This window comes from Gymnoscopelus microlampas (assembly GCF_963454915.1).
Source record: "Gymnoscopelus microlampas genome assembly, chromosome: 8".
In the NCBI taxonomy this organism is placed as follows: domain Eukaryota; kingdom Metazoa; phylum Chordata; class Actinopteri; order Myctophiformes; family Myctophidae; genus Gymnoscopelus; species Gymnoscopelus microlampas.
Genome location: NC_139945.1, coordinates 48,553,436 through 48,581,229, shown reverse-complemented (window position 1 = coordinate 48,581,229; position 27,794 = coordinate 48,553,436). Strand labels below are relative to the sequence as shown.

General features: G+C 43.7%; 2 protein-coding genes across 2 annotated transcripts in view; both read right to left on the bottom strand.

The window, feature by feature from the left end:
• Positions 1 to 10,363, bottom strand: part of LOC311050395 (seizure protein 6 homolog) — an 81,937-nt gene extending 71,574 nt beyond the window's left edge. The window contains exons 1-2 of the mRNA XM_084064468.1: positions 10,199 to 10,363; positions 8,659 to 8,792 (exon numbers count right to left, since the gene is read on the bottom strand). Coding sequence (XP_083920594.1) covers positions 8,659 to 8,792; positions 10,199 to 10,283 — 219 coding nt within the window. The 5' untranslated portion in view covers positions 10,284 to 10,363. The remainder of the gene's footprint in view (positions 1 to 8,658; positions 8,793 to 10,198) is intronic.
• Positions 10,306 to 27,794, bottom strand: part of LOC311050617 (uncharacterized protein) — a gene marked incomplete at its 3' end in the record, with an annotated part of 50,812 nt that continues 33,323 nt past the window's right edge. The window contains exons 2-3 of the mRNA XM_084064703.1: positions 10,496 to 10,843; positions 10,306 to 10,400 (exon numbers count right to left, since the gene is read on the bottom strand). Of these exons, the coding sequence (XP_083920829.1) occupies positions 10,306 to 10,400; positions 10,496 to 10,843 (443 nt within the window). The remainder of the gene's footprint in view (positions 10,401 to 10,495; positions 10,844 to 27,794) is intronic.

Genomic DNA, 27,794 nt, shown 5'->3' with positions numbered 1-27,794 from the left:
TTAGTTATATATACTGTGCTTTCAAATGACCTTGAAGTGCTTCGACAGGAAACGGGCACGGGTGTAAAACCAAAACGGAGGACATGTGAAAGCGTGGATCCACTCGGTCTTTGAGGGTTCTCATGCAGCAGTCCTGTGGTAGTGGGGTGGGGGTGGGGTGTGTGTGTGTGTGTGTGTGTGTGTGTGTGTGTGTGTGTGTGTGTGTGTGTGTGTGTGTGTGTGTGTGTGTGTGTGTGTCTGTGTGTGTGTGTGGGGGGGGGGGGGGGGGTTATACCATCTACCCGCATACAATATCCTTTCCAGTGGCCAATGACATCCCACCAAGATCTCACTATCTAATCAACCTCTCCCCCGTTCTAATCCTCAGGTACGATCTATTGCTTCCAATTTCCTCCCGTCGGGAAGGCAATCACAAAGTGCAGGACATTTTAATGGTTATTTTGGAGAATGGGCTGTGGGCCACAGGGGCTCATTATGAGAATCTCTTATTACATTGTTGTCTTTGACTGATTTGAAGTATGCTATGATGGCAAAAGGACATGGAATAAGGATAGGAGGATTAAGGCTGCTTTATTCATGCAGTTTTGCTGCAGATTAATTAAAACGACCATCCTAAAATATGAATATTAAACAGTGACAGAAATGGAAAGACAATGTCAACAAAGGTGATCATCAGTATTGTTTATTGTGGCTACAACTGTAAAAACAAATATGGCTCATCTGGAAAGATCATTTAAATAAGGATAGAAGTCTTATACGATGTATAATTACTTTCTTCTTTCCCTGTGTGTGTGTGTGTGTGTGTGTGTGTGTGTGTGTGTGTGTGTGTGTGTGTGTGTGTGTGTGTGTGTGTGTGTGTGTGTGTGTGTGTGTTTATGCTTTGTTATATGGTGTTTTGTATTATAATTAAGATTTTTGTATGTGCTGTCTGTGTGATTGTATGTTACTAGAGGTTCGGGCCGCTACACAGCCCTCACTTCTAGTAGCCTGGCCCGCACATCGGAGACAGAAGAGATACACGGATGGGTTTTTTCCTCACCCGAATCCGCGTGTACACGTTCATTATCTGTCATCCAACCGCATTAATTATATTCCTATTTATAGAGCCGCACCGACCGCACCGCAGGGATGCACATGGGATTCTATATGGATACATACGTACTTGTACAAACAATGTCACTCACCACTGTCGCGATCACCGATGTAATGACTGTATACAATACATATCCATAGTAACAGCAAGCTCCCCGTATTCCATCACAGCGCAACTTTTCATAAAACATCCAGTCGTCGGCAGGGTTAACAACTTCACTAAATCACTCGCACGACAAAGTCTTATTCCTTTTTTTATTTTGTTTTAAATTCTCTGTTAAGTTTCTCTGTCGCTATAGGCGAATCCACAGAGCGGCAATCATAACTGCGGTGTCAAGCGGCTGTCGCTCCGCACCGCGACACCGCAGCTATAGGCAGCGCTATGAGAGATACACGATGCAAAGGCTAGAGTTTTCTGCAAACTTGGAATTGGATTGGACTGGTGGTCTGCTAGAACATAGCTGCAACATAGCAGATAAAACGATAATATACCAAACTCCGCCCGCGCCCCTTTAAGGCGTTTATATTATTAGAGATAAAAACGAAAATCTGAATAAAAATCATTTTCCAAAAAAATAGATAAATAAGGCTATATAGTCTTTCCTGTAGCTTGCCGTGTTCGAACCCTACCCAAGTCTCTTTGTGGCATTTCATACCCTCTCTCTCTCCCGCTCCTCCAGTCTCTGTGCTCTGTCTATGCAAATAAAGGAGAAATGCTGGAAAATAATATAAAACTAGAAAATGTGCTCCTCGGAGCACAAGTCTCCGCCAGCAAATATTGATTAATCCTGTCTAAGCTATTTATATTACGTATTTTGATGACACCAGTGTGTCTACATAATGTATTGCTCCGCCATTTCTCAGCCATTTCGTGATTATTCCTGTCTTACCTCACTTTGAAAGAGACACAGACTCTTTCAAAGTGACACATCTATTTATAGGCCGCTATACGTCATGCGTCTCACTAGCCAATCAGAGCACACTCTTTCAACGTATTGTCACGTGTCACGTGAGGCTTGACCAATGTTGGCCGAGGGGGGGGGGACGGAAAGTGAAAACATAGTCTCCTGGCGGAGACAAATATGACTAGTGATTTTTCTCTCTGCAAGCAGCTCCTCCATAACACCTCTGTGTTTCGACTAGTGCACAGATTAATGCAGAAATGTACAATAAAGGATTTGACAAGCTCAAGTTGAATCATTACAGCCCTGTGCTCTTTGAAGAATTGCATTTCCTGGTATATATTACAGTAACTGCTACTACTAGTACAGGGAAGAAAAACAAACAGTGAAAAAAAAAAGTCAGTAAGATCCTTCAGTGTCATCATGTATTCCATTCAACTGGATGCTCTGCTGTATCAAATAGAATATGTCCTGCATTGTAACACTAAGGTGATGCCATAGCTGATGCTTGCTGAACCTACAGTTTCGTCAAAGTGCTACTGTGCAATTAACTCTTTGAAGGAGACTCGAGTCAGCTCTACAACCCCCACCCCCCGCCCTTGACACTACACAAAGTAATGAATGAGCCAAAGGGTGAAGACATGCATGTTTATGGTAATAGACCTCATACATAATGTACCAATCGCAGGCAGCCTAGGTTGAATTAATTATGTCCTGTTTCAGAGTAACCTGCCTTGGTGCGTCAGTCATGTCTTGTTGCCTGCCTCTTCTGTCATTTAACATGCATGGATTTATTATGTGACAAAAAGTTACATCTATGAACCTAGACACACAAACATGGATCAGAACGTTAAACGCCGTACTGTAGCATGCAGCATCCACCCCAAATACAGCTGCACGTGCTTATTTTTACGAGCGACCCAACAAGTAAAGCTGTAATTTGTGAGACCTTGAGACGTTGCACCGTGAAAAATGCCCAGAAGCAATTGGGAGAGCGCTCTCACAGGAAATGAATGCTACCTATTCCTCTCGCAGACTGTCACAGTGGTGACAAATGCCTTGTAATCAATCTCTGCCATCTATCCAGACAGAGACTGAAGATAGAACTGTGCTTTATTGAACTGAGGTGGAGTCTGGCTCAGCCGCAGCAGTTGAGTGTATTGATTGATCAGTCGATATCCCGCACTATCCGTGGCATTAGAGCGCTCCGTAAAGATCCTGTCCCACTGGGTCCTGTGCTGACTGGTGTTTAAACCGGCCTTTGCCTGCTCTCACCGAGACCCCTTTGGGGAGATTACTGATTAGCCTCGGCTCTCATCTCTACTACGTTCAGTTGGGGATTCATCCGCTGGTTATTATGTGCTGGAGCTCACTGGGAACCCCACTCATTAAAACATCTTGGCAAGAACGCGGTCAGAGTCACCCCAATCCACAAGCTTCTCAGCTTAGACCTATATCAATGCACACTATTGATTTTGGCTTCTGTGCCCGTTGTATCGCACGGAGATCACTGTAGAGTGTTTCCATTCTAATCAAAGGACACTCTCGGCTGTCCAAATGCTTGGTTTAGTACCTGGTTAGGACATCTGGTTACAGACCCACACATAAACTACGTGGATCTGGGATGATGTTTCCTCTTGTCTGTCTCCTCTCCCCTCTCATATGTCTATCTGAGATGAGTGTTTCAAAAAAATATGGGATAAAGGGAGGACCAGTTTTTCATGATGTTTTGAAAATAGCAGATCACAACATGCTGCATTGCGATGCTTTGTGAGTTTGCAGATTCGCTATTTTCAAATAGCCAAATTATAAAACAGGGTTCAAGTGATTACATGGATTTTGATGCTATACAGTATTAACACATTTTGCTGGGGACCCACTGGAACCCACTCAAGGGCCCTTGGTGATCCCCGGATGCGACCTTGAGAATCATTGTGAGTGGCCTACTGTATATAACCTTCTAATCAGTAGCGGTGCCCTGCAGAACTCCATCAGTGACCGGGCTGTCATTATGAAACCGCTTATAATCAATAGGCTGTTGCCATGACCACCACCGCTGCAGGGACCTGCCTGAACAACAAGTGTTCATTAGGAAACTCTCACAGTCTTAACACATAGTCATACATATTCATCTTCATAACACAAAAGGTCAACAGGGAGGCTTATCTGACACTGAATTTTACATCGAGACAAATTCACCCATTATGTACTGTAGGTGAAACAAAATACCTGAAATCCTCAAATAAGTATAAACAGCAACATATTTTAGATGGAGAAAAACCATAGATACCATAAATAAATACATAAATATATATATAAAATATACTGTATATACAGTATACTGTATGAAGAAATGTTATGTTTCAGATTATACAGAAAATGCTCAAATTTTGTGAGAAAATGTATGGAGGGAAATATATTTTGACCGTCAGAATATACAGTATCTAAAGTGAAATATGTGTTTTCAGGTCTGCTATTTAGTTATGCTAGCTAGCTAGTACAAAATACTGTATGTCACATAGATTTGAAGATCTTGGGATCCACATGGGAACGGTGTGGCTCAAATGAGGATCACAGACTTGGCTCAGATCTGGATCTCTGACTTCATGTGGCCAAGGTCTCAGGTCCAGTCTGAGGAAGAGCTTTGTGCTCGAAACGTCACAGATTTATTGGTGCAATAAAGCATCTGTTGCATTGGAGCGCTCAGTGTGCGAGTGTTTATTTATTTATTCTTTTATACTGTTCGTCGCTCAGCACCTGCCCAAACTTGGGTTGGGGATGTACATGTCGGTTCTCTCTTTTCAAGGTCTCAGCCTAATCAGAAACTGACTGATTTTCATTATAAAATATAAGTTAAATATTTAAAAAAGTACAAAGCATACGTAGGCCTAAGTGAAAAAAAATTGTGGATGTGGAAATTAATACTTTTACTCTCAAAATACCATTTCAGGCCATCTTTAAACTGTAACGCTTATGGCTATTTAATTTTGCTTGAGTGACAGCTGATGGTCCAATCATGGGCAAGAAGAATTTAAATCCTGCCTGTGCAATCCCATTTAAACGGGACAGGTGACAAGTCAAGCTGGGAAAGGTTGAAATCTTTCACAGTTGGAATCAGTGCCCAAGCGTGCTGATACATTTATTGTGGAAAAGGATTCGTACCCGCGATTTTCATGGCACAGCACGGCACAGCCCTGTAGTAGAAAAAGGCCATTGGAGTAGTGTGAACAGGGGGCTGATGTTATGCAGACTCCATGTTGCCACAAGGTCTTATTATGTTGTAAGATAAGGGTTGTGACCGTGAGCTCCTTCTCATATCTTCTAAGCGTGGCCAGGCGAGAGAGAGGTGATTGAAGAAGGCTCACCTCAGGACAAGACTCTCTCTCTCCTCTTCTGCCAGAGGCAATTTTCACATACAGTATACTGTACTCTCAGTGCACACCAAACCATCCTCATTCATATATGCATTCTGCACATTAGACCTGCAAGTCCTCTGTACAGTATCAACTGTGAATTCATTAAGGACTGGGCTCCTTCAGTAGCTTGTGATCCATGTTTCCCTACCAGAGCTATTTGATATGGGTTGTAATCATCACATTTCCAAGGATAATGTTTCTGGTGTGGGATTCTGCAGCAGTTCAGGATGTGTACAGATTGCGCAGGTAAGAGATTCTGACTGGTGGGTGCGAGCCAAATGTTGACTGTGGAATAATCTGCTCCTCTCTTTAACAAAACCCTGCATCAGGGAAAGAAATGTAGCTTATCTCGTATTAAAAGAAAGAGAGAAAGATAAAAGATGACCAAATCGGGCCGCCAAGATTCCACTGAAGCCGACAAAGGCCTTTGAAGTAGATTAATGAATATGATTTCTAGATAAGACAAATTAGAATCCCGCGCTGTTTAAGCGTAACGGCACCGATTGACCCTCCAGCTCCATCAAACATCTTTGATGCGTGTCCGACATTAGCCCAATTCCACATTTGTTTAGCCCGTCCATCTGGGGACGCTGAACTCCTTTAATTTAGTTAAGAGAAGCTGAGAGGACGTTTTCGTCAGGGGATGCTTAAGGAGGTCCGTAAACAAAACAAAGGCTGAAGACAGATAATCCATAAGCAATTAATTAACGTCTACAAACCCGGCTGCAGCCATACATCGCAGTCACTTTGAATAATGAACGCAAATGGGAGATGAGGAGAGGCCAGGAGGGACGGAGAGACAAACTGGATCTTAGTATTTAAACTCAGGTACTGCACATAACAGGTTTAAGGTAGTCTCTCCTCTCCTCTCCTCTCCTCTCCTCTCCTCTCCTTTCATCTCCTTTCTAGTCCAGGCTTGTCTCCTTCTCCCTCTCCACCCCTCTCTTGCCTCTAGTCCAGTCGCCTCTTCTCTGTCGTGGAGACAGGAAGCAGCTGGGACGCATCATTGAAGATGATTTGCACCACATATTCATTTTTTACCCTAAATTTATTAGGCCAGGCATCTGGAAGGTCAGCCGGGTAATGGCCATTGTATATTTTATGAGCAGCAGGAAGCAAAGCTCTGGGAGTTAATCATGTGGATGGGAGGGGAGGCGTTCAGGTAGAAGGCAAAGGCGCTGCTTAAATCACTGCGTCAGCCTCCTCCCAAAAGGTCAGACGCCTCGCAACCACACTCAATATATGAGTGGGTAGAGGCTCTAATCATCAGAAGTACCTTCTCATTGTCTGTATTTCACCACAGACACAATTGCGTAGGTGACATTGGGGACCTGTGATCGATATGTGTTCACGTGTGTACACCTGTCACAAGGAGCATGAGAACTATATAATCAGAGCCTCCCACCAATCTCCTACTGGGAAGAGCAACTGAAGAGGGTCATTTTTAGCCCCTTCAGAATTTAACAGCCGCCATAAAAGATGAAGAATCTGTGTTCAGTTTCCATCCTCAAGCCTAAGGATGTTTATAAGAGTGTCAACAGTTGGATGATTGTTGACTTAAGCTGTCTGAGATGTGGGGACAGATAATCATCTAAATACAATGCAAACTTTCTCATTGACCTTTTAATCTAAATCCAATTTATCTTCTCAACATAACTCGAAGAAAACAGTAAGCTGGCTTCCTGGAATAAGTTGTCTAAAAGCGTATTTTATGTTGACAGGAGGTTTATCTGCAAAATATGTCTGCTTAAATCCTTTTGATAAAATACAGTACACTCATGACTTAGAGGAAACAGGGTGCAGCAAAACCTAATCTAATCTGTCTACCATTAAAATGCTAATTGTAAACATCTACCTGTCAGCAAACTGAAGTCACGCTGTGTTTTCAATCTAAACAACAGTGCTAGTGATTTGGACAAAAAAGGGCACCGAAGAATTCTGTCCAAAAGCAAGTTTGGAGAACAGGTAAATCACATCTTTAACGTGCATAGAAACCAAGCAAGCACAGGTCAGGATCACACTATTGATTTAAGTGTCAGCGCATTACCCTGCAGAGAAGTAAATCCATTAAAATGCCTAAATAGCATGTCCATAGCCACTAATGTGTTTCATGGACAAAATATATTTAGGTTTTATGGTCATGGGGGACGTTTGACATGCCTGATTTACTAGTGAACAGCATGAAGGAGGGGGAGCGGCTCTTTTATATTGTTGAATTTATCTTTAAGCATTTGAACATTTTAGCCCCGCTAATGACAGCTCTACTGACGAGACTGTGGTGCTCCCTAATTTTGGAATAACTGTGTATATCAATAACCTTAGAAAAGTAATATATATTTGGCTACCACATTGTTTACAATGTTGTGAAATACACACAGTTTAATATGTGATACTCTCTCCTCCACTCTGAGCTACTTGATGCAAAAAAATAAATTAAATAATGGGCATGAATAATCATGAACAATAATCCTTCCATGTTCATTCATTTTTATTCTGAAACTTGAACAGCTACTATACCTATTGTTTTAGAACAATAATAGTAATCAAATGTAACAAAAGATGTTTTGTCTTGAGTAATCTCTAGGCAGACCTCTATCTCAGAACTCATTGTGAATGGGAATAGGTGGAACACTGAACTGAAGGTGAGAAAAAACTCCCTGAGCATCCCTGAGATTATACTGTACACTTTTACATCTTATTCTTTTAGTTCTGTGCAGCCCGGGATGACCATATTTGCTGCACTGGGTCACATTTTACATCATCTGCTCTTGGTGGTCTTCTTAAGCTGCCATAGATTTGTTGCAACAAATGCACCTCCCGCAGTATGCTTTTGGGAGAAGTTTAGTGTCTTATTCCATGACACTGTGGAAAATATCAATACGACATTGCTCTGCTCTGGTCATGAACAGTGGCCATTTGACTGGCCATACTTAAATCTACCTGGAACAAACCCACTGACGATATTTCAACCCATCTCACCACTGCGCTGCGGGTACTCTGCCCTTCTCCCATGCCAAAAATACCAAAAGACCATCACCATGGCCCCTCCACCTGCACTTGGCACTTCACTGCACCTCATACCAGTTCACCTGTATCCCAAAATAACGCCTTTAGTTTTGTTACAGTACATAAACAGCAACAATAGCAGAAAAGACAGGAAAGAGATTGAAGCGAAGGCGGACTGTTATTGTAACTCTGAGAGTTCAACCCTCCGGATTTGGCTCTGTGAGAGACAGACAGTTTCTTACCTGGATCTCCACTCCATAGCCCATGTAGACAGTGATAGTGTATGTGCAGTCCAATGTAGAGTAGAAACCAGAGGTAGCCTGTGGGGGGGCCTCTATGTAGCCTTCTGGTCCAGTCAGGTTGAATTGGCAGGGAACTGGCGGAGTAAACACATGGGACATGGGAAACAATTATAACAACATGACCTGTAACACAATGTCACTGTGTCAAATCCTTCCATTCCGTATTGTCAAAAGGAGCTTTGCTAACACTCATATAAAACCTGCCAATCTATGTTTGTGAATTACTTATGCAGACACGCTCAACAATAAGCATGCACACACACGTACGTACTGCATGTCTTTGTACACGCATATGCATGCATGAATCGGCTGCATGCGCATACATATTTATACAGGTGTGCATGTGAAGACATGCACGCCCCACCCCCCCCCCCCGCTGCCGCTGCCCCCCACACACACACATTTATACACACATTGCACATACTGTACATTCACACACAAACTAATTGTGTTTGAAGGTTTTCCAGCTACCGTCTGGGCTGTAGGCTCTGTGGGGGACAGATGGGGACAGACTATTCTGCGGTTGCTTTAAGGTCACTCTGCTCCGCCTCCTTTATACCCCCCCCCCCCCCCCCGCCCGTTTGGTGTTTAAAAAAAAGTAAACTTTCGTCAGACCGCTTCCTCATAAAGAATACCCTCTCTGTCCCCTTGACACCTCCCCTTAGGGAGTGTCCACTTCAACATCATTACTGCACCCCGATGTTGTCATTCACCCTGCATCTCTGTGTGTCTGTATGAGCCTCTATATGTCCCTAGGAGATGTTTTGTCTGGCTTGCTGACGCATTGAATGGCATTATCAATGACACAAATGTCACAGTGTGATGGAACCTCTCATGGACGAGATAAATTAATCAAGTGGCCTCGTTGTCCTTGAAGAGCCTCTGTACATTACACAGGCCAATCTAAATAGTGATGCTCATCTCCGTCAATCTCAGTTATAGCTAATTGTCTGAGGGTCTCATGTCGCTGTTCCTTACTTCCCCTCTTGATTGAGGGGAAGTGGCGCAATAATACTATTGTAATTAATTTCAGTCCTGTGGCTGTTTTGTTTTGCGTGAGATGCAAATAGAGAGGGTATTAGTTGAGTGTGCAACGCTGCAATCGAAAGAGGAAAATGCTTTATGACAATGAATTGTAATAATGAGAGTTCTGATATGAAAGCCATCTGGGAAGAAAAGCTGAGTTGTAGCAGGAAGCTTTATTATAATATTCAATAACTGTGTTCATTTAAGCCTTCTTGGAATTATTATGTTATTAGCAATTACAAGAATATTACCCAGTGATAGTAGTAAGCATTAAACATTGGGCTGTGAATTATTTTTCTGTGGTGGTGCGTGTGAGTACATGTCTGAGTGTGTGCCTGAGTGCATGCATGGGCAGGGTTTGTGACTTCCTGCATTGCTTTCTGTGAAACATTCTGGGTGAACAGCTGGACCCAGGTGAATGTCCTACAGATGTCCTTTAAGGGTGTCTTCCTACCTGGGCTCTGCATGGTAGTGATGATGGTGGTCGTGGTGATGGTGGTGGTGGTCGTCTCCTCGTCCACAGATGTAGCCAACAACATGCCCCCATGAGCCAGGGAGGCGTCATGGTCCAGAGAGGGTCGGTCTGGCCTTGCCGCATCTCTTTCCACTACAGTGGTAACAGCTGAGGGGGAAACGGCGGACCTCTCCGGATGCTTCTGCCCCACAGTGGTGGCTGGGCTGGGGGTGTTGGAGCGAGGATCAGGCACCAACGTGTGCACGACAGGAGTGGTTAGCATGTCTGAATGTTCACCTCTGTCATTGCGTCCGTCGTGCCTCATCGATGTTCCCCGTTCTCCACCAAGTTGAGTCTTGGATGACGGGACAGAAAAGGCATCGGAGGGACCGGACACGGTCGGATGAGCGTCCAGCCCCCCGCTGTCTTCGAAGTAGTGCGGCACACCAAGCGAGGCGAGGGGGGACTGATGAGGTGGAGGGTTCCTGTACAGTGGATGATGGTTGGGGATGTTGAGGGGCGGAGCGGTGGTGACCAGTGGGAGCCTCCGGCCACTGTCCTGTGTGGTGGGGTACAGGCTGACCCTGCTCTGTGCAGGGCTCCCCGGGGTCATGGAGAGTCCTGGGCCGTCCTCAGAGGCGGATGCTGGGGAGACAAATAAAAGGCTTATCGGAGAGATAATAAGCACAAGATCTCCAGTTATTCTGAAAGAATAGATCCCTGCATCTCCATATTTAGTTGATCGGTCGCATGATAGTGCAGGGGTCTTCCAACGTTTTCAGGCCAAGGACCCACTAGCTGAGAGAGAGATGAAGCAGGGACCCCCTACTAATATATTGTATAAAATTGTGTTTCAGATTAAAGTTTTTTATTTTACTTAGTCTGCTCTTTTTTCCCTCTACACCGATACCTCTTTGCCAAAAATAGCCGATCTACAAGCTCTCAACGCCTCGCAGCGCGAGGCGTTGAGAGCTTGTAGATCTATAGAGCTTGTAGATCTATAGAGCTTGTAGAGCTTGTAGATCTATAGAGCTTGTAGATCTATTTTTGGCTAAAAGTTCTCCTCAGAAAAGGGATGCTAAGGTTCAAGTGGTTAAGGTAAAAAAAAAATCACATCACACAAAGATTTGGCGGACCCCCTGTAGTAACTCTGATGACCCCCTAGGGGTCCCGGACCCCCTGTTGAAGACCCCTGTGATAGTGGGTAATCAACCAACCTGGGCACCAACCTCGGTACTGGGTACTCTGGCAACGGGTACAACGGGTATTGCATAAACGGGTATTCCTAACGTGCATCGTTCTCGAGTAGTCCAGTGCCCATTTATATAAATAACTTGTTGATTGTAATATCTAATGTTATTAGTACTGTGATCATGGGTACCAACCTGGGTACTCTAACAATGGGTACAGCGAATACTACTAACAGGTATTGCATAACCAGGTGGGGCATGCATTCCCAACTTGCATCGTTCCCCGACTTGCGTGGTCCCTGAGTAGTCTGTGTACTATATAACAGCATGCAATGAGATTCAGGTCTCATTCAATCCCTGTTTTTGTATGTGTAATGACACAAACATTACAATTTCATAAAAGTATCAGTTTGAAACCAAACACGTGACTTGTTCATCTGGAGATTATAAAATGTACAAGATAACTGGACCATCATCCAGAGGCACTGTTTCCATCTTAACCAATTCATTGCTATACAGCAAAGATTAGTAGGGCAGTACAAACTATTCTCTTGCTTCTGGATGGAAGAGCCAGTCACGAGCACAGGCTAAACCTTGCAAGAGCGTAGCAATAAAAGCCTTCAAATCACACACATTTATTTTTTCAATGCCTTCCCGTGCTGAGAAGTGATGCACCGACAATGCTGTACTGCGAGCCAATTGCTGGACTGAAAAGGCTCTTTTGGAAACCCAGCACAGCACAACCCAAACGTTTCTCATAAATTGCTCACTTCAACAGCCTCCTCCCTCCCCCTCATACCATAATGGGGCTTAATATTCAGTCCAGAGCAGATTTGATGAGCCAATATAATTCGCCTAGCGTGGAGAACACTTCTCCCCTCCCAACTGCACCTGCAAGATCTAATCTGAGGCCCCTTCAGAAGGCTGTCATCCGCCGAGGGAAGTCTTATGTTTCTTTAACAATGCTTCATTTCCGCCCTAATAGCTCCCCTCTCCGCCAGCTAATAGCAATCTGCTTCAAACAATCAGGGTTTATTGTTGCAGCGCCACTTTCCGCCCAGCACCTCTCCTCTCAAACAGAGAAATGGCTCAGCGCTTTCATAGGCATCAGACACATCGGTTGCAGAATCTACAAAGGGGAGACGATGCAGTATCTCAAACCAAACAGAACTGACTGACTGACTGTATCTTTCCCCCGGTGCTATGAGATGTCAGAAATGTAATGTACATATCTAATCTAGACTGAGCAGGGTGAGGCTTGTAAAGGCCCGACTCTCTTGGCTCGGATTAAATCAGATCTGTGCTCAACGTGTCAGTCATACTGAAACATGCTAGATGCCGCCCTGGGGAGACAGGTAGTCAGTAAAAGCTCTGAAAATACAATATACATCTTGGGTTCGATCAGTGCCTCCCACATTAGAAGACATTAGACAGCTAAAGTCTGACTCATTAAGGATTTTGACAGTTCTGCTATTCATGTACTGTAGGCCACAATCTATTTTATCATGGTTCAAAATGTGTGGAATATGGATGGGGGGGAACTGGAGTAACAGAATCAGACAGGGATAACACATTTTAAGACTGTCACATCTGGTGTGCTGTTGTCTCACCTACATGTATGCTGACTGGTGTAGGTTGGATATGTTGCCTTTGAGCCACGAGTAAAAGTACAGGTTTGAACGACAAGAAAAAGACTGTATTAGACATTTCATTCACAGTAAACGAGTGTCACGACAGGGGTGTGAACCAGCCGAGGAAAAAATGGATTTTACTCTGACTTTGGAAATGTGTCTGAAACCTCTCAAGGAACCCTGGACCCCACTTTGAGATCCACTGGTCTAGTATAAGTCAAACATTAGTGAAATATGAGTGACAGTGACATGTTGCTATGTATGCTATTTTTAGGGGGTATTTTGTTTATTTATTTGACATGGACATGACATTAAATTATCAATGGAGCATTATAATACTTTACAGCAAGATGATAATTTACAACACCTGTCCACAGGAGGCTTTTAATCACTTAAACCAGGGGTATTCAACTAGATTAGGCAGGGGGGCACAATTGTAAAATGACTTGAAGTCGGGAGCCAGCCCGTGTTCGTGGTTAACCATATGACCGTTTAGTTGTGAGTGCTTGTGTGTGTGTGCACAACATATGTCCATTATGCCCATATGTCCATATGCATGTATGCCTTTTGATGTTTGAAAGGATACTTTCTGTGCCAGTCCGTTAATGCACAGGCTTTGATTTGGATATTGAGAAATAGGGAGTAGATATTTGTGTTCCCTGGCATGGAAGCGCGTCTTTGAGAGAAGATAGTTTTTTATGTTTTTGAGCATCCGGTTTCATGGTTCATGGTTTCAAGAACCATGAGTTAGACCATTATTCAGCTCAGGACGCTATTGAGGATGAATGAATCATACTGTATAAAACCTACAAGTGGATGAAGGCGTAGAAGATGGAAGATTGAAAAAATCCACACAAAACTGCTGAAGGACAACTCTTTCTTTGCTATAATGGACAACAGCCCCTCAAAACTCAAAGCTACAAAATCTAGTTGACCCATACGAGCTACAACAACACGAAGCACAGCAGATCTACAGTAGTGTATTAAATACCAACAACCAGAGTGGTGGATGGTCTCCATAATTTACTCACCAAATAATTAATTTACCCACATTTGGGTTCTTGTAGCAGTGTCTTGACTGCAAATGCAGTACTGGTGGGTGTTAATTTTGGGACCCATAGTCAGTCACAAACATTACTCCATTCTTACATTTATTTTTACAAGGTAAACCAAGAACCTATCATCAGACAGTATAATATAAAAAAGAATATTTCAAGTTTTCATGTACAGATTTCTATTTCATTTTATATTACTGTTTAGACTGTTAATAGGTTCTTGATTTAACTATGATCCTAGATTACTTCTATGCATTTGATGTATACCTCATGTTTACCTTGCTTACTGTAAATCGCTCTGGAGTAAGAGCGTCTGCTAAATGCCTAAATTGTACATTGGAATATGGAATGTGTTCCAGGGGACAAATGAAAGCTCAGCTGGGGCCGGATGTGGCCTGCGGGCCGCCAGTTGAATATCACTGACTTAAACCCTTAGTTGACCCCGGTCCCACAGGGGTCTATACTTGATCCCCTCCCTTTCACCCCCCTACACCAAATCTCTTCATCGAATGTTCACCCCAGAATAAGGAAGCTAGGGTTCATGTGGTTAAAAAAAGATAGACTACTTAGAGAGAAAATAGGAAAAAGAGAATAAAAGTACAATAAACATACACAAATAAAACAGTTAATTATTAACAGTGAGAAGCATCCACACTAACCACACTAAATATTGTTCAAGGACCCTTCTCACAAACATGTCATAACTTACTTAAATGTAGGTATGCCAAAGAGCAAGCACTGACAACAGTCAATAGGTATTGTCAATACTTGTTAATTGCTACACCTAAATCAAACATTCCATTAATTTTATCAGCTGCAGCTTTATCTTGCTGAGACATCTGTGAAAAGGGTACATTACAGTAAGTGCTATCTAGTGAGCAAAACAATTATATACTGTACAATATGATGATTTCAAAATTTGATCTATATTATTTACATCCATATACTAGGCCAGATTTACGACTTTTAATAACAAACAACACTCGCACCACAGTCACATAGCATTTTGTGGGCTTACATCAAGTATCAAGGAAAAGAAGAGTCCGCACACTGTTCTCAAGCTCCAAGAAACTCACTTTTTAGAGGAGCTTGGAGCTTGAGAACAGTGTGCGGACTTCCCTCTTCTTTTCCTTGATTCTTCCCTTGATGTCCAGCACCTGGCCTAAATGCAGGCGTGGTGGGATGTGCACACAATCTTCTCTTTGAACTTACATCCAGTATGACATTCTAGGAATTCACATTTACACAGAATAAAAATTCTCGCACAGCATTCAGAGATTCAGTATGTTGAAAATACCTTCAATAAACAAGCAGCATTTGAAGGCTTCTACAGCTAATAACAAATTGCCAAAACATGAATGCTTAAATGGAGGAGCTTTGAAAACATACATGATGTCCAAAACTCTCTTCCTTCTATGGCGTTCTTTTCTGTGTTTGTGTTCAGTTGACAGTGACAGGTGGGGAGGAAGGAAGAGAATAATGGGAAGGACATGCAATAATAGTAATAATGTTATGGGCAAAGCGAGATAATCCTCACACACCCTGCAGCGATGTCATCACAGACAGAGTTGCCGAACGAGCATCCTAGATTTGAAAATAACATGTTTTGGGTGATTTGATCGGGAAATCGCAACTTAATCCCTACCTATTTTGAACCTAAATCCCATTGTTCTGATGTGAGGAGATTGTCTATACAGTATAGTGTGTATTTCAAGGCAAAATTAAGAAATGTCCACATGGTGAGGTCCAACACGCAGTTTCATTCATGACTTAATGTGCTCTGGCCTGCAGAGCCACCTGGAAAGCTGCAGTGCCCATGTACCAGAGAATTACTAAAATCAAAGGACACATCTTTCCACTCAAACAGAGAGCGTCTCCTTTCAAACCCCAATGGTTCTAATCAGCCCCCCGCCCACAGGAGTGGCCCAATTCTCTCACAACTTGCTACAAAAATCCCTCATGAAAAACTATATAATCTCCTACCTTTCATTTTCAACCTTCACATGTGTCTCCTTCTCTAATAATCAAAAAGTGCTATATATTTCATCTCGCAATTTACTTCCGGATGGTTCGTTTTGCACTTTTTTTGCCACATCGGTCACGGGAAAGAAATAAGCGCTGCCGTGGTCTATGGAAACGAGCCCAAAAGTGCACCCAAATAAGCCCAAAATCGCTTATACAAACAGTCAGACCTGGCAACGCAGCCTACGCCAATCATGCGTGAGAGATCTACAAGCTATGGGGCAGAGACGCCACCGTATCTTAGCAACAACTACAGCGCTCACTCTCATTGGTCGTGTCACGCTAAGAGCAGTCTCCAGACAATGGCATCGCAGACAGCTTGCTGTTACTGCTGTAGCCATGACAGTCAGTCCCAGCGACGACGGACAGGGCGCTGTGATAGCTGCCATGTCGCTAACGCTAACGTGGTTGTCATGCCTGCAGCGGCTGTGCAATCACTTTGTCAACAATGCACGTTCGTGTGGTGAATGTCAATATTGCTGCTCAGTTAGTCCATTGTAGATGGTGTATGTTTGTGTGTGTCTTCTGGAGAACTATGTAGCTCCACAGCAACTACAGTAACTAACGTAATGGCAGGACCGCCCCGTGCAACGCATGTTAGCCTGCATTATGGTCATGTAGTAATTTCAGATAATTTCCCTCCGATTACAGCAGTGCTTATCAACCCTTTCACGCCGCCGCCCCCCCCCCCCCCCCCAAATAAACGTACTTGATCTGGGGACCCCCCCCCCCCCCCATTCTGTTTGACTCCGTTCCACAAGTACATATTGTGAAAATAGCCGATCTACAAGCTCAAAACGCCTCACGTTGAGAGGCTTTGTAAGCTTGTAGATCGGCTATTTTCTACATGATTGCCTCTTTCTTACATTCTTTGACAATGTGGCCCATGTTTTCATAGTATAGTTTGTTGACTACTTTTGTTGCAGAAATGCTCATTTCCTTTACTTTCCTTTTTTTATTGTCTCCGCCAGGCCGAAAGGCATGGCGCAAGACTATGTTTCACCCCCTGTCCGTCCGTCTGTGATAGCTAATCTCTCACATCGTTGACTTGATCGCAGCAAAATAACAGCCCGATGAGTCAGTGAGAGCTGGATAAACGAGGTAAAATGTGTCAAAAGGAGTCTGTACGGCTGTCGATAAATGAACACATGACGTCGGTGGGAGAGGAGATATTGTGTCTTTTGGACAAACAGCAGCGTCGTGCTGATGTTTGTTGTGTGAAGCAGCTTAATGTCAGAGTGTTTGTGTTGGAGCGCCTCAGTGCGGCTGCAGAGTTCATGTGCAACCTCTTCCAGAGAGAGACAGAGACACTAGAAACTCTGCTGGGGAAAAAAACACTGCTGGGCATTGACTTTCATATGGACATTGATCTACACACTGCAGGTATATCTGCTACACACACAACATCAAACTACACACTGCAGGTATGATGCAGCGTTTGCATTACAGCCAGCATGCCAGCGTAGTTCCCATATGGTTTCAAGGTGGGCTAAACCATATGGACCCCATGTCAGCAATGTCAGCGGCATCCACTTCAGTCCCAACTGCGATGCCCATGCAGGCTATAAGTAGCTTCTACCTGGCCCTTAGGTGGGGGTGCATTTCGCCTTTCCGACATGTTGCCTTTCCGACGTTGACGAACCCTATACCTAACCCTAACCCTAACCCTAACCGCACGCGGAAGCCACTAGTCGGAGTGGCGAGATGTCGGAATGGAAGGAGAACCCCCTTAGGTGGGCCCCAACTACCCATGTTTATGTGGGACCAAGGCGGGTCCTACCTGGGTTTGCCCATGCAGGCTTTAACTGGGTTCTACCTGGGCCCTAGGTGTACCCTAACCAACCACAGTGCAGTGCCCATCGCTCCAATTGTTGTGACGTCAGGGCTCTCAATACTGCACATTGGTGGAGGAGGGGGGGCCGCAGGGCGACCGCACACATCGCTGAACCAATGGTAGCCCACGGATGTTTCCTCTGGGGATTTACAATCTGCCCCTCTATGCCACATATCATCCGCACTACAGGGTCTTCACTGACCGAGCCACGGCCTCACTGACCCTCATGACGCTACGCCACTTATATGAGTTGCCAAGTGGCCGCGGGCGCTACGTGGGCGTGGCCGCGGGCTAGACGCGAGCCCCCGCGTAGCGGGGGCGAGCTTCTAGTTAACTCAATGACAGCTTTAGGGTCCATCTCTTTTCAAAGGCAGAGCTCCTCAAAGTGAACTTTGCTCTCGTGTCTCTTCAACTCTGTGCCAGCGTTCTGAACTTCTTGATACAATGATGGGTGTGAGATGAGGGCAAAGAGCCTTGAGTGCCACTTTGATGTCTCTTCCCTGGGTTGTGAAAGAAAGTCTCACAACAGAATTCATGCTTACCTGGAATAAGCCATGAGTCCAATACAAATCCAAGTCATTAAAGTTCAGAGGACTTTTAGTACAAGAGCCTTGAGCCTCAGTGCCACTTTAAAAGGAGAACGCAAACTGAGCCTGAGGATTCAGTATACAGACGATGAATGGCATATTACCTTGCAGAGTGCATTCAAAAAAATCATTCAGCATACACACCGATATACAATATCATATAATCTAGCCCCAACATCTAGTACCTAAATGTAAAATGTATCAGAGTATCTCCATTTCAACAATTTTTTGAGCATCCGGTTTCATGGTTCATGGTTTCAAGAACCATGAGTTAGACCATTATTCAGCTCAGGACGCTATTGAGGATGAATGAATCATACTGTATAAAACCTACAAGTGGATGAAGGACAACTCTTTCTTTACTGTAATGGATTCAACAATGGATTCAACAATTTACTAACCCTGCAAACATTTCAGACTAATGGTCTTCATCATCAGAGCATTTGATGATTGGATCCATTGGCACGCTGGTTCTTTTTCCAAGGTTCTGGACATACAAGGTTTCCGCCTGACAGTGATGATGATATAATATAATCTGCCGTCCTGCAAGAATCAAAGAGATTTGTCTGGAAAATGTCTGTTTGTTTTGAGGATAATATACAGTTTCAAGGCACGCTTACCTTGACTGCTCACATACAGTACACACATTTTAACTAGTACACTAGCAACCAACATCAGCGCAGTAGGAAGGCAGGAGGGCTGTTTGTTTGTATGATGTTTTGTTCAAGCTACTGGTGATCGTCACAATAGAAACCAGGCACATTGATCCAATGTTGCCTAAAGCGAAATTTCCTCCACTTTAAAATGTACCTCATCTTATTGACCCTGCTTCCAACACCTTCGGCGAGGGGCACCCGTCCACTCATGCATTCTCAATAACAGTCACTTGTCCAACATAATGACAAGCCACAGTCCCCTCTGACCTCCTCTAAGCCCAATAACATATATTTATAAGATATGTGAGTCATTCTACTGCATCAAATATTTTTTCAGGTCGTTGTAGTCCTTTTTGAGAACCCGGCCTTCACATCAAAGCTACATGTCACCTGTTTGTCATTAGTGCTTCTAAAAACAAGTAATCTTTTCACATGCAGACTATATGTAATGTGTCCTGATAAAATACACCTCTGGGTGAAACATTTTCACCAAGGGGTATTCATCACTGGCAGAGGAAAAAAGCTCTATTAGTTTTACACTGGCATTGGTTGTTGTTTATTTACAAAGGCAAACACGAAATATGGCTGCAAGCAGCAATAATACGGGGCCAGTGAATGCAGAAAGAAAAAAGAAAGAAGCAATGATAAGTAATATGCACAATAAGCCATATAGAAGACTGAACTTGAGAGAAAGAAAACCATGCAATTAACAAGAGCATTTTCAACTCTCACTAACCCTAACCTCAGTAAAACTATGCCTACCCCTAACCTCAAGAAATACTATGCGTAAGCCTAAGAATGCCAAATCATGATCACCTCAACACATCGTCGGGGACAGGGATCAAACCATCGACCTCCGGATTCATAGCCTCTGTTTTGCTAACTACTCTAGATCACTGGTTCCCTAACCATCTACCGATAGTGAAATTGTACGTCTCCTCGGAACAGAAACCAGTGAAAGTAGCCGACCTACAAGCTCACAAAACGTTGCTATCTGAAAAGTTGTGAGATTGTAGAGCGGCTATTTTCACAAGGAAATAGGGTATACATTGAAAAAATCACACCCAGTGTGAAGTGGGCGGTGTGTGGTCATCACAACATGACTCACTTTAAATAAAGGATAAATGACTTTTTTTAAAGTCCATACTGCTATTCATAGGGCTGCACATGTGTCATGTGTTTCGCTAGCCAATCACAGTACTGAATTTGCAAAGTCAGCCAATCACATTACAGTTAGTGGTGATGACACTAGCTGTAATGTGATTGGCTGATATGAAAAAAGTATCGATTTGCATTAACAATGGAAGGGTTAGGGGGTACACAAATGTTTTGGTCGGTGTCCAAAACTCACTTATAGGGGGCGGCTACACCGCCCCAAAAACATACTCTCTATTGCACATGCATTCATTGATACAATCATGCAATGTTGTGTGCAATGCAATTTAAATGAAGTTTGAATTCTGTGAGGCTTGAACTGGCAACCTTGACGTTGCAAGGCAGACGCTTTAGCGAGAAGCCAGTGGACCAACAGACTTGATTTAGTGAAAAAGGAGAACAGACAGATGATACCGTTTCACGCAAATAGCTGAAAAATCCTGGGTTTAAGTGCTCTTCAAACTGCTCAAAATTGTGGGAAATCTAAGGGCAGAGCTTACTGGTCAAAGTGACACATGTGTTCCTCATGAGTCAAGGCAAAAGTGTAAGCAAGTTTCACGACCTTTGGCCAAACGAGGCATGACTTATGCCTTTTTAAAGTTTGCATGTTCCAAAAATGTCTATAGCTCCCCCCTTTGGCCAATTGGAGTAAGATTGGTTTAAGTGATATTTGCAATGACCCTCTACATTACTGCAAAGTTTCAAACAAATGTGAGCCTGCATGTGTGTGTTAGGCGCAGATGAATAATTGTCATAAAACTGCAATTGTTAAAACCTCTCCTCCTGGGATTTTTGAGCAATCTGCACGAAACGTTTTACACATGAACTTTGGACCTCTGCCGACAAAACGTTAGTAGCGGATTTTCCATAAGTGAAAGAATGAAGCTTTTAAGAGACAATTACTGTTTTTCATATAATTCAAAATGGTGGGAGATCTAAAGGTCAGAGGTCAAAAGTCAGAGGGTAAAAGTTGTTGTCATGAGTAGACGCATGTATGTATTGAAGTTTCATGGCTGTAGGTCAAACAGGGCATGAGTTGTACCTGTTCAAAGTTGGCATTTTCAATTGAGTGCTATAGCGCCACCTTTTGACGAAAGATTGTGAGAATTATTTCTTGATAGTTTTTCATGACCATCTACCTTATGGCCGAGTTTTGTGAAAAGCGGTTCAGCCAGAACTGCGAAAAGTGGCAGAAGAATTAGAAGAATCGGAAGAATAATGCCAATCTTAAAACGGAGCCCAGCTCAGTGCCTGAGCTCTGGCCCCGTAATAATGCCAATAACAAAACGGAGCCTTGCTCTGCAGAGCCTGGCCCCGTAATTAGACTGTAGGGAGTGTTTTAAATGGCTATTGGGGGGTTTTATGGTTCAAATGGAAATACTGGTTATAATGTATTTCAGTAAGGTCAATATTTCACTGGTCTCAATTGATGTAGGTAGCAATATTTTAACAGGGTCAGATATTAAAGGCTCCATCATCTCCTTTGTGTGTGCGTGCGCGTGCGTGTGTGTGTGTGTGCGCGTGCGCGCGTGCGTGTGTGTGAATATGAAACAAATATTAAAGAGGTGGTGCCATGGTTTTGCACTTTTTCTGTTTTTCATGTGTCTATGAGGTTGATATAACTTCATTAAGCCCCCTGGTGGTGATTTTATGGTGTTTTATGTCTTATCTGACTATTTTGAGTTTCTTCCTGGAGGCTGAAACCCAGTGTTCGGAAAGTTCACTTAAAATATGAACTAGTTCAGTTCTTTTTCGTTCTTTTTTTCTCCAATATATATATATATATATAATTAATAAGGGTCTCTCAGCTAAGGGGTCCTTGACTTGGAAAAAGGTTGAATACCCACGCCTGTGTTATTATATTATATGAATATAATCCAGGATTATGCCATTTGTAGCCATAATGTTTTAATAGCAGACCTACAAGCTCACAATGAGTTGCATCCACGATGCGTTGTGAGATTGTATATCTGATATTTTAGGCACGGGCCACCGTCGTGCTGCGAAGTGTAAATTAGGCTCTAGCCCAGAGAGGACAGCAGCAGCAGCAGAGAGAGAAAGAAAAGGCATCAATAGCGCAAAGTTGCGAAAAAGACTTTGTTTTAAACACAAGCAGTACACCCCAACGTTGTTGTTGTTCATACGTGTGTGTAGCTAATACAGCGCAGAAGCTTTCTTTAATTACAACATGATCTTGCGTCGAAGACTCTGCAAGAAGAACAAACAGCTGTGGGTCATTATCACTCGATGCTACAGTGACACAACTTATAAACTTATAAACGGACATTTATTTTATAAAGCTAAGTGTTGCTTCTCGCATTTTTAACCCGAGGGTCTATCTGTAATGACGTAGCTGCATAGTGGTCTGTAGTCTGCATGTAAATAAGACTTTATTTTATAAAGCTAAGTGTTGCTTCTCGCATTTTTAACCCGAGGGTCTATCTGTAATGACGGAGCTGCATAGTGGTCTGTAGTCTGCATGTAAATAAGACTGAGTTCACTCCGCGCTGCGCAGAGGAATGACAGACACCGCCTTGCTTTTCTCTTTTTTGGCTGATGGTGCGTTCAAGACGCCTCGGAAACACAGAATAGGATGAAATACAACATGACAAACCGATGTAACCATGGAAATTTGGGACACTCTTGAACAAAGTTAAACTGTGAGAGAACGCCGTTCACAAACGCCACAATGAACGCGTTCACAATAACGTTCATTTAGCGGATATACAGTACGTTCAGTTCACGTTCGCCCAAAATATGAACGAGTTCATGAACGATCGTTCATTGAACGCGTTCAGGCACAACACTGCTGAAACCTTGAGGGTCAAACGTGCCAATAGAAAAACAGCCATTTAATGACACAGTAAAAATATACCTCCCCCTCATTATCATAACACAACAGGTGTGGGCATGAGGAGGAGGAGGGACTAGGACAGGTGGGTGGTGCTATGGTGGTGGAGGAGGTGCTAAGGTGAGAACCAGGTATACTTAATGAACTGGAAGCGTGCCCACATAAAAACATAATTTTAACACTTTCTGTACACTCTTTTGAAAAGAATCTTCCTCCTAGTATAACCATAATACCTGATGATTATGTTTTAGGGGGGGGGGGAATCAATGAAAATCACGGAATCACGTCTTTAAAGAGGCCAATGACCAAAAAATATGCTATCCTATTTTTGTGAGGTTATTCAGCTGTATGATTGAGTGCTGTAGCCTCATGACAGAAGTAATGTTATCATTTGTCGGCTGTTTATTGATCTGTCTTTGGGCTCAGCTTGATCGTACTCAGTAGAGACTGAAGGCCTGATGGCCTGATGGTCAAAGGCCTTTTTCTCTTGAATGCTGTGAAGCAGCATCCTTTCCACTTCATCACCTTTGGAAAAGGTCATTCTCTCGTCTCTATGATAACCAGGGACAAAGGCAAGGCAGAGTGGATCAATAGCCGACTCTAGTCCCTATCAGCAGAGAAGCATTGATCCGGGAATGAGGGAGATGACCGGCGATGCCGTGTGCCTCGGGACTGGCTGGCAGATCTGCTGTCCTCTAGTAGAGGACATGGACAAACAACCTCCAATAACCCTGGTGTCAGGCCTGTATATCTGGCCTGTATGTGGAACATTGCTTTGGGGCAGGTGAGTGAATGTTTCTGACATCAATGCAGCTGCTGGGCTCAAGATGCTCTCATGCGTGGTAAAGTGAGTAAATGAATGTTAAAATATGAGAGTCCCAGAACAGCGTACTGTTGCTCTCGGCTGCAACACATTAAATTCCCCCCCCCCCCCCACTCTCTCACACACACACACACACACACACACACACACACACACACACACACACACACACACACACACACACACACACACACACACACACACACACACACACACACACACACACACACACACACACACACACCCCTCTTTCTCTCTCTCAAAGACAAGACAGAGTTTCTCTGTTTAGGGAGAAGTGAAGACACAGATTTAGTGCCTGTCCCACAAAATCATGCAGTGCATCGTTGCCACTGGCATGCAAGTTGAGGCATTTTACCTGCTTCATGCATACTTAAATAATGATACAAAAAAAAAAGAGTCTGCCGGCAGCTAATTGAATTCCTGCAGCTTCTCGCCAACTCCATTTAAATCCTCTTCCTGAAAATGGTTTTCTCTCTCCTTCCCCACCGCATTGTACGTCTTTGCTTATTTTGTCGCAAACATTCACCCTTGAGCTACAGCTTAGCAATGCCGGCTCTTTTGTGAAGCCGTACAAAGCCGGAGCAATTAAAGCCTCTTCTCTCCCTTAACAAGCTCTAATCCAGACATGCTTTTATTGCATTTGATTTCGCTCACTGGCTGTGCCAAAAAATTGCTGAGAGACAGTGGCCCTGCTCATGCTCCCAGTGTAGCAATCAGCAGTGAGGATGTGGAGACTCAGTGCAGGGTTCTGGAAGCTGTCACTTTCACAGCCAGGAATGCACCACCCCAAGAGAGATGCCCAGATCCACCTATCAAACGGTAAATTGTTTGGCAGAATCACAACGCAGTGATGCCAGCGAATATGGAGGAGTTAAAGAATGCTTGCTGGACCGATGCAGTGCAACATATCACCGCTGTCAGGCAGAAACCTTGTATCTCTATATATATATATTTCATATTTTTAGGTTGTTGTTTTTTTCTTCACAAACACATTTTATACTTTGTCATATGACATTGTTGCTCAAAAGTTGTGAAAATACCTTATCTTCAAGCTCACAGTGCACCGCGATGTGATGTGCGGTAACCTTGTAGATCTGCTGTTTTTGCTATTTCATTTGTTTGTTTTCATTTTTTATTGTGTGTGTGCTTGTGCGTGTGCGTGTGCGTGTGCGTGTGTGTGTGTGTGTATGTGTGTGTTTGTTTAATAAATATGTGACTACACAATAACTACATTGGATCCATTGGAACACAGGTTCTGTTTTTAATTTCCTGAAAAGTCACAGTTTTGGACATACAAGTTTTCTACCCGATGGCAACAATATACTGGGTATATGTGAATTAATTGAGGCCTGCAGAAATGATCCAGAGGGCTGATAACAGAGCACCGTGGTGACTTGACAGATGTGCTTTGTTACAACAATAAACCAAAAACAGGAGGGGCTGCAAACGCCCCCGGCCAAGCCTTACTCTGACACCGAGGCATTAGCCCGCAAGTTGTTTCAAACAGCGCTCGCCTCTCGCTGCGCTCACCTCGGCTGAAACTTCGATCCGAGCTTCACCTTTCCTGATTTAGATTCACCGTTGGTTCCGACAGCCGGCCTACTCAGGGTCCACTGTTAGACTGTCAGCTCTACTGTGATGTTGTACAGTATCGGAGTGTCCAGGAGCCGCAGTCCATCTGTCACTTTGAATCTGTCCGCCTACTGTCTCCATCAATCCCAGGGTCCCACAGCATAACTGAACAAGATGTTCCCCGCTGACAGGCTGTTACAAAACAGTGTGCATCCCTCCTGGGGGAGCAGCAGAGACAATTGGACTTTATTGGAGCTGGTGGGATGGATCGGAAAAATAAAAAGAGATGCAGACAGGCAGAGGGAAAGAGATGAGAGGCAAAAAGAAAAACAACAAAAGGTGGTAGGTAGGTAGGTAGATAAATAAATAAATACATGAACTGACGGACAGACAAACAGAGAGACAGACACAGTATATAGATATACACTGTAGTGTAGATAGATGCATGGGTGGACAGATAAAGACATATAATAGATAGACAGACAGACAGCTTTGACAGGGGACAAAGAGGAGACAAATGTAGCGAGGTGGTGGTGGGTGTTCGCGTGAACATGAAGAAATATGAAGTGTATTGCCGCGTTCCCCAGACTCGGGAACAGCCCCAAGCCAAGAGTAAACATCGGCACTGCCCCTGGATGTGGAGGCTGAGGCGGTATACAAATGAGGCGCTGACAGGCTGCAATCCAATTAGATGAAGAAATATGAGGGGTGCTGTGTGGAGACGAGGGCTCTATCAGCGCCTGGCAGCTTTGGGAAGATCAAGCACTTCACCAGCGTGGCTGCTTTTCTGCCTGCAAATCTGATGGATCACCTGACATGCACACGCACGCACAGATGCACGCACGCATGCAAGCACGCATGCACGCACAGAGATAGGTACACGCACGCTCGTGCACACAAACATGCAAACATGAATAATAAAGTGTACACACACACACACACACACACACACACACACACACACACACACACACACACACACACACACACACACACACACACACACACACACACACACACACACACACACACACAGAATGCACACAACACTCCACAAATATGCACACACATATCATTGTGATTGTGGACATTACTGTTGTCCCTGGCCACCATCATCATCATCATCATCATCATCATCATCACCACCACCACTGTTTTTACAAGCCGTGAGATGTGGGTGGTATTGTTTTCAACTTCTGTGTGTGTGTGTGTGTGTGTGTGTGTGTGTGTGTGTGTGTGTGTGTGTGTGTGTGTGTGTGTGTGTGTGTGTGTGTTATCATTTTCAAAAATGTGGTCCTGGAGACACAGAAGAAGTACCACAGAAGTAGTTTTCAGTACTATGCCAGGTGCTTAGTATGTCTGTCTGTGTACAGATTCTGTCAATGCGATAGTGTTAACAGTGCAAGATGCAGTGACAAAACGTTACAGGAATGTACTGTAGGACCCCCTTCTTTGCCGGAAGCAGGGGAAATCAGATACTGGCGAGTTGACACCATTTGTTTCCTTTAGCATTGCTACAACATCCTAGTAACCATAAGGTTTTAAAACTATTTGACTGACCTCAAATATAAAATTATAATTACAAGTCTAACCCTTTAAGAGAAGAGGAAGGCCAAAGAGGAGATTTATGGATTCTGTGAGGGCATGCAGGTGGCTGGAGCGACAAAGGAAGATGCAGAGAATAGAAGCAGATGGAAACAGATGATCCGCTGTCGCGACCCCTGATGGGAATTAGCCGAAAGAAGAAGAAGAAGACAGGAAACCGCGGGCAGATAGAGAGAGAGGAGACACACGAGACTGGACACCAGAAATAAGATTCAAACCAGGTCCTCGCAACTCACAGGGGATAAAATGTAATAACTGATGTGTTGATGTGTTGTTAATCTGTCTATCCTGTGTTGGAAAAATCGAATAAATAAATACATTATTAACAAATACATAAATACGTTGATTTGCCCCAGTAAGACCTGGGGGGGTTTGAGAAGAAAAGGCACCCAATGGAGACAATTGTCCACTAGAGAGTGAAACCCATGCTGTTCCAAAAGAACAGAATTCCATTTGGGGATTCAATACAGTAATCTTCTCTCTCTCTCTCTCTCTCTCTTTCTCTCTCTCCACCCTCTGGCCCATGGTGTGATAGAGCTGGTGTCATTAATTCTGCAGAATGGGGTGAAGATGAGAAAGGCACGGAGTCACAAT